Genomic DNA, 14,880 nt, shown 5'->3' with positions numbered 1-14,880 from the left:
CACCCAGCATTAAGTTATCGGTGTTGTCTCATAGGGGTTTGGACCACGTCTCTCCTTCACCGGGGGTAACGCCAACCTGCCCAGGGCACCGGTTTGGCGCACGATACAGTTAGAGTTGTTCTCGAGGCACGGCTTGATGCACTGCGCACATTTAGCTACGACATAGGGTGACTCACGGAAAGGTCCGAGATGCCCATGTCCTCCAGCCACCGCTGAGCGCACTCCCGCATAATGCAGTAGAAGGTGTCACAGGCGCAGAGTTCCCAGTCCACTACCTCCATGCCCCCGCGGGAGCATGAGCTGAACGACAGAATGCAGGAGACGAAGTCCTGGCTCGAATTTGACGCCTCCGGGCCGAGGCAGTAGCGCACCGCGAGCAGAAACGGGCTGTGTTTGAAGGCCTTGACTTCCTCCAAGAAGTCTGGGTTTCCAGATTGCGATAGTTTGTCGATGGCGCGCTCGGCGCTTTCGGCGAAACAGTCCTCGTCCGAGATGATATCGCCGCTGGCGCCCAGCAGGGCTGCGAAGAGCAGCGCGAACAGGGCCGGGAGGCGGCGCATTTTGGCGAAAGATTTTAAGCGCCGTTTACCCTGTTGCTAGGCCTGACCAAAGCTTTCCGCCGGGGCGGGCACGGGAAGCGCCAACGCGTGTCTAGCAGCAGCCTGCGACGGAATCTATCCCACACATGTAGACTTTACCTGCCGACCAGATATCCGCTTGCACAGAGGTAGTACGGCCTGAATACACCGTAGTGTGTAACCACCTTCTTCCTGCGCAGCTGTGAGAACGCGCCTATCGTGGCCGCGTGCGACGCACATGGAGGCAGCTGGGCCCGTAGCGGCTACCGCAGCGTTTTTACACACGAAAAAAATTACAAACCGCGCCAAACTCACCTGTTCGTCCGAACCGCATTCGACTGCTCTGCTGAGCATGCCGGGCACTGCGGGTAGAAGTACTGTCTGGGCCGCACCAACGATAGCGGCACTATGTGGTGATCGACGAGCAACTTCACCACCGGCCGCCGAAGTCGGCGCTTTATAACCCCCGACGGCGGCTGGTGGTCGGCGATGTACTGGCCGGAAGCCGAGGACCGGCCGCAGCTGTGGCAGCCGTACGTGCGACCAAGCTGCTGTATAACGCGCTTCTGTCTCCTGTTCGCGTATGTGTACCCTTCAGCCGACAGCGACGTGCTAGGCACTGCGAAAGCACCGGGATGTGTAACGTTGCTCGGCGTGAAGGAGTGCAGGCTGCGGCTGGTTATCATCGCGCATCCGGCTTCGACTCACCTGCCTCCCAGGAGGAGAAACGTCGAGATGCAGTACGCCGCTATCACCGCGGCCTCCTTTACACTCGTGTCTGAATACGAAAGCCACGACGGGACTGCGGCGCGGGCATATCTCACGCCGCTCACGTCACGCATGGCTGCAGCCAGTGGCGTGAGGCGTGGCGCCAGCCCCTTAGCGGCACTTCGAACCACCGTGCACGTCTGAGCTGCATGTCCTACTGCGGCGATTGCGCCAAGTGGCGCCGTAATTGACCGGCTGGCGCGCCTCCGCAAGTGCGCAAGGATCTCTTTACACGTGCGCGATGCAGATCCGGAGGACAATGCTGCCAGCGTGAGCTCCAGCAGCTGCTCGGAGAGCTTGTACGCAGCGTATCCGCCGATAGTCACCGTTAGCAACCCAGTTAGCCGGCCTAGGAGGAGCGCACCCGTGTCGATGTCAAGCAGCTCCTGCAGCCGCTGTGCCAGCAGCGCCAATGCCGTGAAAATTGCATTCAGCGCTATGGCCTGACCCCCGTAGGCCGCTGTACGCGTATATCGAGTGCAGGCTGTGCACCTACCTATCAGCGATGACAACATAGGAAGGTCGGCCTGGCGGAAGGTCACCGGGGCATCCGTGATTCCGCGGTCTTCCAACGATCCCGGCTGCTCAGAGGACTCAGGACTACATCTGACACCCTCAGATCCATCGGCGCAGCCGATCAAACCCTCCGTCACAACAGGAAGGCTGCCTCCGACGTCGGATGTGCGTGCGTAAACGGCAGAGAGCTGCGTCGATGACACGATCACGGCCGCCGCAACGCAGCAGGAACCAATAACATACATCTATATACGTGTACGCATTCTAAATCAGCTACATTATTCTGATGTGTGCACGTCTAGATCGTGGCCGCCGTGTGTGGAGAGATCCTTGCGATACGAAGCCTGGGAGTTTGTTCGCAGCATCCTTACACATAATGAGTAAACTATAGCACATATATGATATTAGGCAGTCGATCGTCTGCCGGGATAAGCGCTGCGAAGGCCTTCTCCAGCGCAACAGCCGCGGAATCCTCGACACAGGCTAGGGGTCACGTGTCTGTTTTACACGCCTTGGTCGAGGCGAAGTCACGAGCAGATCTCCTTAGGGTTGCAACTAGATGGGAGGATGCTAGTGGTAGAGGGGGTTATAATGTGTTGGAGCCTGGTGGCTCACCTGAGCAGACCGCCGGGAATAGCCGCTGGCCCTGTACGGAAGGATCAAACGCTCCCGCATTAAATGGCTTCCATGCACACAGGGGCCGCCTTTGGCATCGCAATGAAAACTGTACGCTGCATGACAACTCACTTTTCAAGGCTGCTGTTTGCAATGTAATTCGCCAGGGTTGCAGTGATGTCACGGTGTGGTCAATGCTGGACAAGCACATTAGTCAGCTTACGAATTCACGTTGGGAGCTAGACTTCAATACTGCGCACCAGATTCTGCATGGATTGTGCCAATTCAGATGTCACGACCATATTTTGAAGTCAAAAGTGGAACGCATTGCAGCTGGGCTGCTTGATAAAGTTGCAGCGGCGGCCAAACGGGAGCTCCGCCGCGGAGTTATCGACCTAAAGTTAGAGCCGCAACGACACATAGGGAGTTTGGATAATATAATTGACGGTCGTGGTGATGAAAGCAGTCACGCGGTCTGGTATGCGGACTCTCCGTCGTCCGGATTAGACCTCGATTGCGTGTGGAAGCTGTGGCACCTGCTCAACACGAGCTCCACAATATGCAACAGGGAGGTTGCACAACTTCTAATGGAGGTTATGGAATCGCGAAAGCAGGAACTATGCTCGTTCGACTTTTTAAGGACGCTTTGCACGATGAGCGTGATTCTTAAGCACGGGGATCGGCTTGCTAAAGTTGAAGAGAAGCTACTCCTGAAACTTTTCAAAAGGCTGTTGATGCTGCTAAATCACCGATCTGATGGCGAATTCAAGGATATCACGTCATCAAAACGTATAAATGACGATTCCTATGCGGCGGATTGTAACGCAGATGCCACAGAAAGGCCACTTGCCTATGACCACGAAGAAGAGCCGACTTCAATCGAACACCCACAACTACAGTCTTCGACCGAAGTCAAGGACGTTGCGTCACCACTGACGCAGCATGGCGCTCTGTCGAAGCAAGGTAACGTGTACTTGACTCTCGGCCATGTTCGTAGTTTCTTTGAGATGCTTTCTTGCATGTGCGACAAGATGCCAGTTTCATCGTTTGCAAGTACACTGGCATCTAGCGGTTGTGTAGCGGGTCTTAGTCGGTTGTTAGAGGCGGCAAGCGTCTTGGTGGTACGATCGACAGCCCTAAAGAAACGTCTGTGTAGCGCAAGTGTGACTTCAGGCCCGGCTGGGCCGTCGGCTATTGCTAGGGGGATTGAGGATTGCCCAGATGATTTTAAAGCTGTGGAAGTATCTCATATGAAAATATTGAATTCGGCTGTCGCATTTGTAAAGCATGTAGATCGCATCAGTTGTATGGATGGTCATCACTCGACGCACCTGTTTCCTATCCGTGGACATATGCTGAAATTCGTCTCCGCATTCTTTGACGACATTTCATGTGCTAAAATTGATCATAATGTCGCGCAGCTTAAGGCTGGTTACTACATGGTTCTTTCCGCCGCTGCCAATGGCCAGTGCAGCGATGATCATGTGATGACGTTAAGTAAGTGGTCTCTTGCAATGCTGCAGAGAATTTCGGAATCGACATTGCCTCCGACCCAGTTGAGGCACCTCATTCACCTAATGGTGCAGATGGACAAATTTGTTTCTCTACTCAAAGACCTCGGCGTGGCGGTCAGGTTAATGCCTGAGCAGGCGAGGGTCACAAAGAATGTCCTGAATCGCTTTTTAACTTCTGACGCTATAGTTTTAGGGGATGGTTCAGTACGCATTGGTGGGCGAGTCAGAGCTCTTAGTCTGCTGCAGAAGCATGGCATGCTGTCTACGAGCCAGTTATCCGCGTTCCTAAAGACATTGCAGAACAACAGCAATACGGTTGAATGGCAACCACATGACATCGCCTGCCTATGCGAGTTGGTTAGGGAGCATGTTAATGAAGGAGTGCGTCATATCCCTGTGCCCGGTTGTGTCTCATTCGTCATCAGGGAGAGAGTCGATGGTGCTGCGTTGTCTATCACGACAGAGTCGAGGGTCGACAAGTGCGAGGCGACTACAGAGCACAGCGTCGTACTGGCGTTGTTGGTGCCTGCATTGGCCAGGGTATTGCCAGTGGTCGTCCGCAACTTGAACCACGACCAGCTGTTATCAGTGCTGCGCAGCCACGTGGCGCTAGGAGGCGTTCTGGATTTGTGTGTTACCGGCGATGTCTGCGGCCGTTGTGCGAGCATGAACCTTCGGCAGTGTGTGGATTGCCTGTCGCTAAGGTGTGAATCACTGGACGAGATGGCCCTGCAGCGCATCTCCTATCTGCTCGCTAGTCGTCATACCGTGCTAGATATAACACCATTGCTTAACATGCTGTGCGCCACCGCCACGGCCAGCGTATCGGATGGAGATGCTGCGCATGTGGCGATGTGCATCAAGCGGCATCGAGAAGACGCGTCGGTAACTATAAGAGGGGCATCTGTGTTGAACCGCACATGTTGTACGACTAAATTGCGCCACAGCACTGCCCAGAGACTGGAGCTTGCGCTGTCACTCGCGGACCGTCACTTGGTAGTGCTGGACGACGCATCAATGCTCCAGCGACGTATTGGCAAACACATGCAGCGTATTGCGCATTGTGTCCACCAGGCCGGTGGTCAGCGTGCCGCTTCTACCGTAGATGCACCGGTCATCGCCGCTCGGAGTGCCGTTTTGGATTACGCCGCGTGCTTCGGAGGCAGCACCGCGCACAGAAATGGAAAACTGCACTCAGCTCTACTAAATGCCGACCAAGGCTGAAGTCAATACGTGTTAATTGCAGTGGCAAGTCAGTCGTCGTCTTCTTCGAGCATGTCGAGTAGCTGCTTCTGCACTGCATAATTTGACTACTAGTCGTGTGTTTCGCTGTTACCTTCGTCGAACTCATGGATGTATGGCAGCACGGCCTGCGTCTCTGGTTTTTGGGATTGCCTGGGTAATGATGGTTGCGACGTATGCCAACGTACGACATTTGGTTAATATTGGCCGCGGAGTTGCCTTCGTCTAGAGTGCGCTTCATGATCGCCAGGACTCCTATAGGGCCTATGTGTAAATCGCAATGGTGAACTGAGTTAGTGCGGAAGACTTGTATGGTGATCAAGACAAGGGTCAGGCCGAGGCATACATCTGAGAAGCACTACTTAAACATACAAACCAAAAATGGCTCAACGCGTCGTGCGACTATGTCTTATGTACTAGTCGGTGAAAAGGCGGTGGATGGTGATAACACTCGCATCCGCGCGAAATCCGTCACATTGGCTGCGAGAATCCCGCACAGACATGCGCCGTTGATTAAGCAGATACGCACATGCTACGAGAAATTTCGGCGGTGGTTGCCTACAGGTGCGCAATACGTTCCGACGGTGATAACGTGGCCAGGTGCTGTTGCCACGCTCAGCCCAAAGCCGTGGCTTAGCCTTGACGAAGCCACTTGATCATGATGCGCGACAAATATCGGAAATGTTCCACACGTGTGCGTTTGTGTGGAATATGCGCATTCCGCCGACCGATGCCGTGTCTGCCGTGAGCCCGCTACAACATCGACCCTGAATCAAGCACGCAAAGACAGGTTCTCGGCAAACTGGATGCATCGCCTGCATCAGAGTATTGTTGCGAACAATTCATGCAACACTGCAAATGCAGGTGTTGCCGCATCGGGTTTATCTATAGGGCAATAGCCGACACGCGCCGCGCAGACACCACTTCACATTCCGTTACTTGCGAAAATGTCGTCGTTTGTACGCAGATCGTTTGCTCTGATTTTCTTCGCAGCCTTCATCGGCGCGCGTTCGGCCTTCGGGGATGATGAACCATCCTACAATGATCACCCGTGCATGAAGACAGCGACACGTTGCCCTGATGGTTCAAAATGCGACCTTGTCAAGTCAGTCAGCTTCTATGGTATTTATATTGCTGTGCAGTAAATATGAAAGGCGCCACCTTCATCTCGGAACATTCGACGGTCTGGATCGTAAGCCGCTGGTGATCACGGTGCACAAGAGCAACCTCAATGAGCCTAGATATTACGCCATTACTGCAGACAGCGAAAGGGCCACGGGTAACGAGTGGATGAGCATTGGTGTTTTGAACGAGGAAGAACACAAGGAGGTTAAAGGGCATCATCAAAATTACTACAGAAAAATTTTGACTAAGCAATTCATGAAGAGGATCACGTTGACGGGGCAGCGTGCGCACGGGATACGGGCACAAGCATTTATATCGCGTAATGTCAGGAGGACTCCGGAGGACGTAATGTTCCGAGGATGTGATAAAGATGACATCGATCCCGAGTTCATGATCCCACCTCCAGAAGGCCCGGAATACTCTAAAGGAACCATCATTATCTACCCAGACGCCATGGAAGGCAAATACTACGTAGATTTCGCATATGGAAATCCCTTCGGTGGCCCCAAGATGGTTTGCTTCAAGGAGGTGATCGTGAAGGTGGTCCCGTAAACTACGGGTTTTAGGTATGAAGCGTACAAACACGTCGGCTGTGCAATTAGATTTGAATAGGTGTGTCGTATGGGTAGTTGTGAGCAGTGTGCTTTGACATTGCACGCTCGAGCAGCCGGCTAACTTTCACTCCGCGCCGTCGATGTCATCTTTTTTGCATTAATTCACGTAAACGATCCATATGTATGAGGTCGATCGGCAAAAATGTCACATCGATTTAATATTTCCTGGTTTAGATATGCTCTGAGTGGTGTCTGCCTTCAGGTTCTTAATACGTCCGGATGCTCGGCATTTGTGTTTGATGCCTCCCATGCATCGTAAAGCCCTTTTACTGCACGTCTCATGTCTATCACGATCTCAGGGTGAATAACCCCTCCAACAACCCATGCGAGTTGGTTAGGGAGCATGTTAATGAAGGAGTGCGTCATATCCCTGTGCCCGGTTGTGTCTCATTCGTCATCAGGGAGGGAGTCGACGATGTTGCGTTGTCTATCACGGCAGAGTCGAGGGGCGACGAGTGCGAGGCGACTACAGAGCACAGCGTCGTGCGATTATGTCTTATGTACTAGTCGGTGAAAAGGCGGTGGATGGTGATAACACTGGCTTCCGCGTGAAATCCGTCACATTGGCTGCGAGAATCCCGCACAGACATGCGCCGTTGATTAAGCAGATACGCACATGCTACGAGAAATTTCGGCGGTGGTTGCCTACAGGTGCGCAATACGTTCCGACGGTGATAACGTGGCCAGGTGCTGTTGCCACGCTCAGCCCAAAGCCGTGGCTTAGCCTTGACGAAGCCACTTGATCATGATGCGCGACAAATATCGGAAATGTTCCACACGTGTGCGTTTGTGTGGAATATGCGCATTCCGCCGACCGATGCCGTGTCTGCCGTGAGCCCGCTACAACATCGACCCCGAATCAAGCACGCAAAGACAGGTTCTCGGCAAACTGGATGCATCGCCTGCATCAGAGTATTGTTGCGAACAATTCATGCAACACTGCAAACGCAGATGTTGCCGCATCGGGTTTATCCATAGGGCAATAGCCGACACGCGCCGCGCAGACACCACTTCACATTCCGTTACTTGCGAAAATGTCGTCGTTTGTACGCAGATCGTTTGCTCTGATTTTCTTCGCAGCCTTCATCGGCGCGCGTTCGGCCTTCGGGGATGATCAAGCGTCCGAGAATCCGCAGCCAGACATAACGACATCGTCACATTGCCCCAAAGGTGCGGACTGCTCTTTTATCGGGTCAGTCCATTTATAATAAACATAATATTATTACAGCGAGTTCGATAGGCGCCATATTCATCTAGGAACATACGACGGTCTGGATCGTAAGCCCCTGGTGATCACAGTGCACAAGAGCAACCTCAAAGAACGTCGGGTATACGCAGTTACCGCGCTGAGCGATGTAGGTACTGGTAACGAGTGGATGAGCATTGGAATCTTGAACGAGGAAGAACACAAGGAAGTTAAAGGACATCATCAAAAATACTACAAAAATATTTTGACAGAGATGTTCATGAAGCGGACCATAAGGGTCGGAGTTTCTGCACATGGCATCGAAACGCTTGCTTTCGCACCCAGAGATGTCACAAGTATAAACGATGACATGCGCCGTTTAGTCCGCGATGAGGCACGTGTTCAGTCCGAGGCATTAACACATGTTGACACCACTCAAGACGGCAAAGAGGTCAATATCCCGCCCGAGTTCACCTCTGAAAATAGGATAGAAGTATCGAAAGGCAGCATCATTATCCACCCAGACGCCATGGAAGGCAAATACTACCTGGATTTCGCATATGGAAATCCCTTCGGTGGCCCCAAGATGGTTTGCTTCAAGGAAGTGATCGTGAAGGTACTGCCGTAAACTACGGGTTTTAGGTATGAAGCGTACAAACACGTCGGCTGTGCAATTAGATTTGAATAGGTGTGTCGTATGGCTAGTTGTGAGCAGTGTGCTTTGACATTGCACGCTCGAGCAGCCGGCTAACTTTCACTCCGCGCCGTCGATTTCAACACGTACATTAATTTACGTAAACGACCCATATCGATGAGGTCTACTGACGAAAGTGTCACATCGATTTAATATTTCCTGGTTTAGATATGCTCTGAGTGGTGTCTGCCTTCAGGTTCTTAATACGCCCGGATGCTCGGCATGTGTGTTTGATACCTCCCATGCATCGTAAAGCCCTTTTACTGCACGTCCCATGTCTATGACGATATCAGGGTGAATCGCCTCTCCAACAACCCATGCGAGTTGGTTAGGGAGCATGTTAATGAAGGAGTGCGTCATATCCCTGTGCCCGGTTGTGTCTCATTCGTCATCAGGGAGAGAGTCGATGGTGCTGCGTTGTCTATCACGGCAGAGTCGAGGGGCGACGAGTGCGAGGCGACTACAGAGCACAGCGTCGTACTGGCGTTGTTGGTGCCTGCATTGGCCAGGGTATTGCCAGTGGTCGTCCGCAACTTGAACCACGACCAGCTGTTATCAGTGCTGCGCAGCCACGTGGCGCTAGGAGGCGTTCTGGATTTGTGTGTTACCGGCGATGTCTGCGGCCGTTGTGCGAGCATGAACCTTCGGCAGTGTGTGGATTGCCTGTCGCTAAGGTGTGAATCACTGGACGAGATGGCCCTGCAGCGCATCTCCTATCTGCTCGCTAGTCGTCATACCGTGCTAGATATAACACCATTGCTTAACATGCTGTGCGCCACCGCCACGGCCAGCGTATCGGATGGAGATGCTGCGCATGTGGCGATGTGCATCAAGCGGCATCGAGAAGACGCGTCGGTAACTATAAGAGGGGCATCTGTGTTGAACCGCACATGTTGTACGACTAAATTGCGCCACAGCACTGCCCAGAGACTGGAGCTTGCGCTGTCACTCGCGGACCGTCACTTGGTAGTGCTGGACGACGCATCAATGCTCCAGCGACGTATTGGCAAACACATGCAGCGTATTGCGCATTGTGTCCACCAGGCCGGTGGTCAGCGTGCCGCTTCTACCGTAGATGCACCGGTCATCGCCGCTCGGAGTGCCGTTTTGGATTACGCCGCGTGCTTCGGAGGCAGCACCGCGCACAGAAATGGAAAACTGCACTCAGCTCTACTAAATGCCGACCAAGGCTGAAGTCAATACGTGTTAATTGCAGTGGCAAGTCAGTCGTCGTCTTCTTCGAGCATGTCATACTCGTCGTCGACAAAGTCTACCGATACGGTGTCCAAGTAGTACGCGAGCGGGGCGTGCCATAACTCACGGCGCAAAATCTCACCAAAATCTGGCCTATTTATCCATTCGTCTTTGGTGAACCTTAATTGATTGTACAGACATTAGCTTGTAACCCACCATTCGAACAGCGACCAATCGATGCAGCGTTCGTCAGATCGCGCTTTAATTGCGACATCGATGGGGTTCTGCGAAACATTGGCGGCACGTGCTGCGCTTCCTACCATGCCTGGTCTCCAATGAATTTCCGTGCATTCCACGACATCTTCCTTGTTATCGGAAAACCGAACGTGCTTAGTCAGCACCAGCGGTTCCATATATTCGCGTGCGCCCTCGCCGAACGTCAGTGTGACCTTATAGGAGCCATTGTTATCGATGTTGTCATCCAATTCCACCTTCTCAAGCAGTTCGAGTACGGGCATATCGGCGGTAGTGAGGTAGCTGAGAGCAGGGTGGTGTAGGATGGCCCTCGCCCAGAATCCGGGGATTTTGTTGATGATCTCCTGCACACCGTTGAATAAGTCATAGATAACACATGCCTGACGTCTTTTGAAATGAGGCTGCTTCTTCCGATCATACTCGCGTTGAATTTCAATCTGACGATTCGCACACTCCTCGTCTATGTCGAGTAGCTGCTTCTGCACTGCATAATTTGACTACTAGTCGTGTGTTTCGCTGTTACCTTCGTCGAACTCATGGATGTATGGCAGCACGGCCTGCGTCTCTGGTTTTTGGGATTGCCTGGGTAATGATGGTTGCGACGTATGCCAACGTACGACATTTGGTTAATATTGGCCGCGGAGTTGCCTTCGTCTAGAGTGCGCTTCATGATCGCCAGGACTCCTATAGGGCCTATGTGTAAATCGCAATGGTGAACTGAGTTAGTGCGGAAGACTTGTATGGTGATCAAGACAAGGGTCAGGCCGAGGCATACATCTGAGAAGCACTACTTAAACATACAAACCAAAAATGGCTCAACGCGTCGTGCGACTATGTCTTATGTACTAGTCGGTGAAAAGGCGGTGGATGGTGATAACACTCGCATCCGCGCGAAATCCGTCACATTGGCTGCGAGAATCCCGCACAGACATGCGCCGTTGATTAAGCAGATACGCACATGCTACGAGAAATTTCGGCGGTGGTTGCCTACAGGTGCGCAATACGTTCCGACGGTGATAACGTGGCCAGGTGCTGTTGCCACGCTCAGCCCAAAGCCGTGGCTTAGCCTTGACGAAGCCACTTGATCATGATGCGCGACAAATATCGGAAATGTTCCACACGTGTGCGTTTGTGTGGAATATGCGCATTCCGCCGACCGATGCCGTGTCTGCCGTGAGCCCGCTACAACATCGACCCTGAATCAAGCACGCAAAGACAGGTTCTCGGCAAACTGGATGCATCGCCTGCATCAGAGTATTGTTGCGAACAATTCATGCGGCATAGTATCTGGGTGAGCTGTGGCAAGGTATAGTGTGTACTGCTGTAACGAACACGCGCCACGCGGAAAATACATCACAACCCGTGTTTTACTTGAATGTCGTCGTTTGCTTTTAGTTTGTTTGCCGTCATTTTACATTGCGCCTACATCGGTGCTCTTTCGGTTTTTTGGGATGCTAAAGCAGCAGCATCTCATGGACCGAAAATGATGATGCCGGCACACTGCCCTAAGGATGCAGGATTTGCTTTTGTCACGTTAGTTCGCTCCTAATGCCCATTCATTGCTATACAGAGAATGCGGAAACCACTACATCGATCTTGGAACGTTTAACGACAATGTAGATCGTGAACCGTTTGTAATTACGGTGCACAAAAGTAAGGTGGACGAACCTCTTGTATACACCGTTGCTGCATTGAGTCAGATATCCACTGGTTACCAGTGGATGTGCGTGGGAATTTTCAACGATGACGAACACAGGGAGGTTAAAGGACGGCATCAAAAATACTTCGACGATATCCTGACCAAAGAGTTCATGGAGCATTCCATGATGTACAGACAGTGCGTCCATGGAATACAGATGGATCCTTTCGTAGAGCAGAATGTCAAGAGAACTCCTGTTGATGCCGCCATGTCAGAAGGCGACAAGGGTGTTTCTACGTCCAAAACATCTGTAGGACAGCCAGAAAATTCGAAGGCAATTCTAACCATAACACCAACAATCACGGAGGGCAAATATCATATAGTGTTCGCTTACGGATCGCCGTTCCGTGGCCCCAAGATGGTTTGCTTCAAGGAGGTGATCGTGAAGGTGGTCCCGTAAACTACGGGTTTTAGGTATGAAGCGTACAAACACGTCGGCTGTGCAATTAGATTTGAATAGGTGTGTCGTATGGCTAGTTGTGAGCAGTGTGCTTTGACATTGCACGCTCGAGCAGCCGGCTAACTTTCACTCCGCGCCGTCGATTTCAACACGTACATTAATTTACGTAAACGACCCATATCGATGAGGTCTACTGACGAAAGTGTCACATCGATTTAATATTTCCTGGTTTAGATATGCTCTGAGTGGTGTCTGCCTTCAGGTTCTTAATACGTCCGGATGCTCGGCATTTGTGTTTGATGCCTCCCATGCATCGTAAAGCCCTTTTACTGCACGTCTCATGTCTATCACGATCTCAGGGTGAATCGCCTCTCCAACAACCCATGCGAGTTGGTTAGGGAGCATGTTAATGAAGGAGTGCGTCATATCCCTGTGCCCGGTTGTGTCTCATTCGTCATCAGGGAGGGAGTCGACGATGTTGCGTTGTCTATCACGGCAGAGTCGAGGGGCGACGAGTGCGAGGCGACTACAGAGCACAGCGTCGTGCGATTATGTCTTATGTACTAGTCGGTGAAAAGGCGGTGGATGGTGATAACACTGGCTTCCGCGTGAAATCCGTCACATTGGCTGCGAGAATCCCGCACAGACATGCGCCGTTGATTAAGCAGATACGCACATGCTACGAGAAATTTCGGCGGTGGTTGCCTACAGGTGCGCAATACGTTCCGACGGTGATAACGTGGCCAGGTGCTGTTGCCACGCTCAGCCCAAAGCCGTGGCTTAGCCTTGACGAAGCCACTTGATCATGATGCGCGACAAATATCGGAAATGTTCCACACGTGTGCGTTTGTGTGGAATATGCGCATTCCGCCGACCGATGCCGTGTCTGCCGTGAGCCCGCTACAACATCGACCCTGAATCAAGCACGCAAAGACAGGTTCTCGGCAAACTGGATGCATCGCCTGCATCAGAGTATTGTTGCGAACAATTCATGCAACACTGCAAACGCAGATGTTGCCGCATCGGGTTTATCTATAGGGCAATAGCCGACACGCGCCGCGCAGACACCACTTCACATTCCGTTACTTGCGAAAATGTCGTCGTTTGTACGCAGATCGTTTGCTCTGATTTTCTTCGCAGCCTTCATCGGCGCGCATTTGGTCTTCGGGGATGAGCATGCATCGGCCAATGCGCACGCAGACGTAACGAAACCGTCACGCTGTCCCAAAGGTGCGGACTGCGCTATTATCAAGTCAGTATTTTCGTTGTGCACATATATATTAATACAGTGAGCTTGATAAGCGCCATATTCATCTCGGAACATTCGACGGTCTGGATCGTAAGCCCCTGGTGATCACAGTGCACAAGAGCAACCTTAAAGAACGTCGGGTATACGCCGTAACCGCACTTAGTGAGCAATCTACTGGTAACGAGTGGATGAGCATTGGAATCTTGAACGAGGAAGAACACAAGGAGGTTAAGGGGCATCACCAAAATTACTACAGAAAGATTTTGACTGAGAAATTTATGTGCGATACGATGAGGTTCGGACAATACGCACACGGCATAGAGACACTTTCATTCATCTCGTATAATGTGAAATTGACACCTGAAGATCTTAAGCGGCTAAAAGGTTATCCCGAGGGTTCCCAGTACGAAATAGAGTTGAGCGAAGACACCCAATCCATGTTCAACATGCCGGAGACCGATGGCCCAGAATACTCTAAAGGTAGCATCATGATCAATCCAGAGGTAGCGGAAGGCAAGTACTACCTGGATTTCGCATATGGAAATCCCTTCGGTGGCCCCAAGATGGTTTGCTTCAAGGAAGTGATCGTGAAGGTACTGCCGTAAACTACGGGTTTTAGGTATGAAGCGTACAAACACGTCGGCAGTGCAATTAGATTTGAATAGGTGTGTGGTAGGGCTAGCTATTTGTAGTGCGTTTTGACATTGCACGCTCGAGCAGTTGGCTAGCTTTCACTCCGCCCCGTCGATGTCATCCTTTTTGCATTAATTAACGTAAACGATCCATATCGATGAAGTCTACTGACGAAAGTGTCACATCGATTTAATATTTTCTGGTTTAGATATGCTCTGAGTGGTGTCTGCCTTCAGGTTCTTAATACGCCCGGATGCTCGGCATGTGTGTTTGATGCCTCCCATGCATCGTAAAGCCCTTTTACTGCACGCCCCATGTCTATGACGATCTCAGGGTGAATAACCCCTCCAACAACCCATGCGAGTTGGTTAGGGAGCATGTTAATGAAGGAGTGCGTCATATCCCTGTGCCCGGTTGTGTCTCATTCGTCATCAGGGAGGGAGTCGACGATGTTGCGTTGTCTATCACGGCAGAGTCGAGGGGCGACGAGTGCGAGGCGACTACAGAGCACAGCGTCGTGCGATTATGTCTTATGTACTAGTCGGTGAAAAGGCGGTGGATGGTGATAACACTGGCTTCCGCGTGAAATCCGTCACAT

General features: G+C 51.9%; 10 protein-coding genes across 10 annotated transcripts; 7 read left to right on the top strand and 3 right to left on the bottom strand.

The window, feature by feature from the left end:
- Nucleotides 1-9: 9 nt before the first annotated feature.
- Nucleotides 10-560, bottom strand: BBBOND_0110850 (hypothetical protein, conserved; the record flags this gene model as incomplete). Its single annotated transcript, XM_012911520.1, has 2 exons — nucleotides 10-141; nucleotides 177-560. The coding sequence occupies 2 exons, from the start codon at nucleotides 558-560 to the stop codon at nucleotides 10-12; spliced, it is 516 nt and encodes a 171-aa protein (XP_012766974.1).
- Nucleotides 561-596: 36 nt separating this feature from the next.
- BBBOND_0110840 (hypothetical protein) lies at nucleotides 597-2,107 on the bottom strand (the record flags this gene model as incomplete). The annotated part of the gene is made up of 4 exons (XM_012911519.1): nucleotides 597-662; nucleotides 707-770; nucleotides 894-1,247; nucleotides 1,287-2,107. The coding sequence occupies 4 exons, from the start codon at nucleotides 2,105-2,107 to the stop codon at nucleotides 597-599; spliced, it is 1,305 nt and encodes a 434-aa protein (XP_012766973.1).
- A 153-nt stretch (nucleotides 2,108-2,260) lies between these two features.
- Nucleotides 2,261-5,215, top strand: BBBOND_0110830 (hypothetical protein; the record flags this gene model as incomplete). Its single annotated transcript, XM_012911518.1, has 1 exon — nucleotides 2,261-5,215. One exon carries the CDS (start codon nucleotides 2,261-2,263, stop codon nucleotides 5,213-5,215), a length of 2,955 nt encoding a protein of 984 aa, XP_012766972.1.
- A 1,073-nt stretch (nucleotides 5,216-6,288) lies between these two features.
- BBBOND_0110820 (hypothetical protein) lies at nucleotides 6,289-6,910 on the top strand (the record flags this gene model as incomplete). Its single annotated transcript, XM_012911517.1, has 2 exons — nucleotides 6,289-6,338; nucleotides 6,376-6,910. The coding sequence occupies 2 exons, from the start codon at nucleotides 6,289-6,291 to the stop codon at nucleotides 6,908-6,910; spliced, it is 585 nt and encodes a 194-aa protein (XP_012766971.1).
- Nucleotides 6,911-8,006: 1,096 nt separating this feature from the next.
- On the top strand, nucleotides 8,007-8,786 carry BBBOND_0110810 (hypothetical protein; the record flags this gene model as incomplete). Its single annotated transcript, XM_012911516.1, has 2 exons — nucleotides 8,007-8,164; nucleotides 8,201-8,786. 2 exons carry the CDS (start codon nucleotides 8,007-8,009, stop codon nucleotides 8,784-8,786), a joined length of 744 nt encoding a protein of 247 aa, XP_012766970.1.
- A 702-nt stretch (nucleotides 8,787-9,488) lies between these two features.
- On the top strand, nucleotides 9,489-10,046 carry BBBOND_0110800 (hypothetical protein; the record flags this gene model as incomplete). Its single annotated transcript, XM_012911515.1, has 1 exon — nucleotides 9,489-10,046. The coding sequence occupies one exon, from the start codon at nucleotides 9,489-9,491 to the stop codon at nucleotides 10,044-10,046; it is 558 nt and encodes a 185-aa protein (XP_012766969.1).
- Nucleotides 10,047-10,075: 29 nt separating this feature from the next.
- BBBOND_0110790 (nucleosome assembly protein, putative) lies at nucleotides 10,076-10,971 on the bottom strand (the record flags this gene model as incomplete). Its single annotated transcript, XM_012911514.1, has 5 exons — nucleotides 10,076-10,226; nucleotides 10,263-10,330; nucleotides 10,367-10,785; nucleotides 10,825-10,883; nucleotides 10,919-10,971. The coding sequence occupies 5 exons, from the start codon at nucleotides 10,969-10,971 to the stop codon at nucleotides 10,076-10,078; spliced, it is 750 nt and encodes a 249-aa protein (XP_012766968.1).
- A 163-nt stretch (nucleotides 10,972-11,134) lies between these two features.
- On the top strand, nucleotides 11,135-11,386 carry BBBOND_0110780 (hypothetical protein; the record flags this gene model as incomplete). The annotated part of the gene is made up of 1 exon (XM_012911513.1): nucleotides 11,135-11,386. One exon carries the CDS (start codon nucleotides 11,135-11,137, stop codon nucleotides 11,384-11,386), a length of 252 nt encoding a protein of 83 aa, XP_012766967.1.
- Nucleotides 11,387-11,784: 398 nt separating this feature from the next.
- On the top strand, nucleotides 11,785-12,400 carry BBBOND_0110770 (hypothetical protein; the record flags this gene model as incomplete). The annotated part of the gene is made up of 2 exons (XM_012911512.1): nucleotides 11,785-11,834; nucleotides 11,872-12,400. 2 exons carry the CDS (start codon nucleotides 11,785-11,787, stop codon nucleotides 12,398-12,400), a joined length of 579 nt encoding a protein of 192 aa, XP_012766966.1.
- Nucleotides 12,401-13,494: 1,094 nt separating this feature from the next.
- BBBOND_0110760 (hypothetical protein) lies at nucleotides 13,495-14,254 on the top strand (the record flags this gene model as incomplete). The annotated part of the gene is made up of 2 exons (XM_012911511.1): nucleotides 13,495-13,652; nucleotides 13,690-14,254. 2 exons carry the CDS (start codon nucleotides 13,495-13,497, stop codon nucleotides 14,252-14,254), a joined length of 723 nt encoding a protein of 240 aa, XP_012766965.1.
- Between the last annotated feature and the right edge of the window lie 626 nt (nucleotides 14,255-14,880).

The sequence above is a fragment of the Babesia bigemina genome (assembly GCF_000981445.1).
Source record: "Babesia bigemina genome assembly Bbig001, chromosome : I".
Lineage (NCBI taxonomy): Eukaryota > Apicomplexa > Aconoidasida > Piroplasmida > Babesiidae > Babesia > Babesia bigemina.
This window is presented reverse-complemented; position numbering and strand designations above follow the sequence as displayed.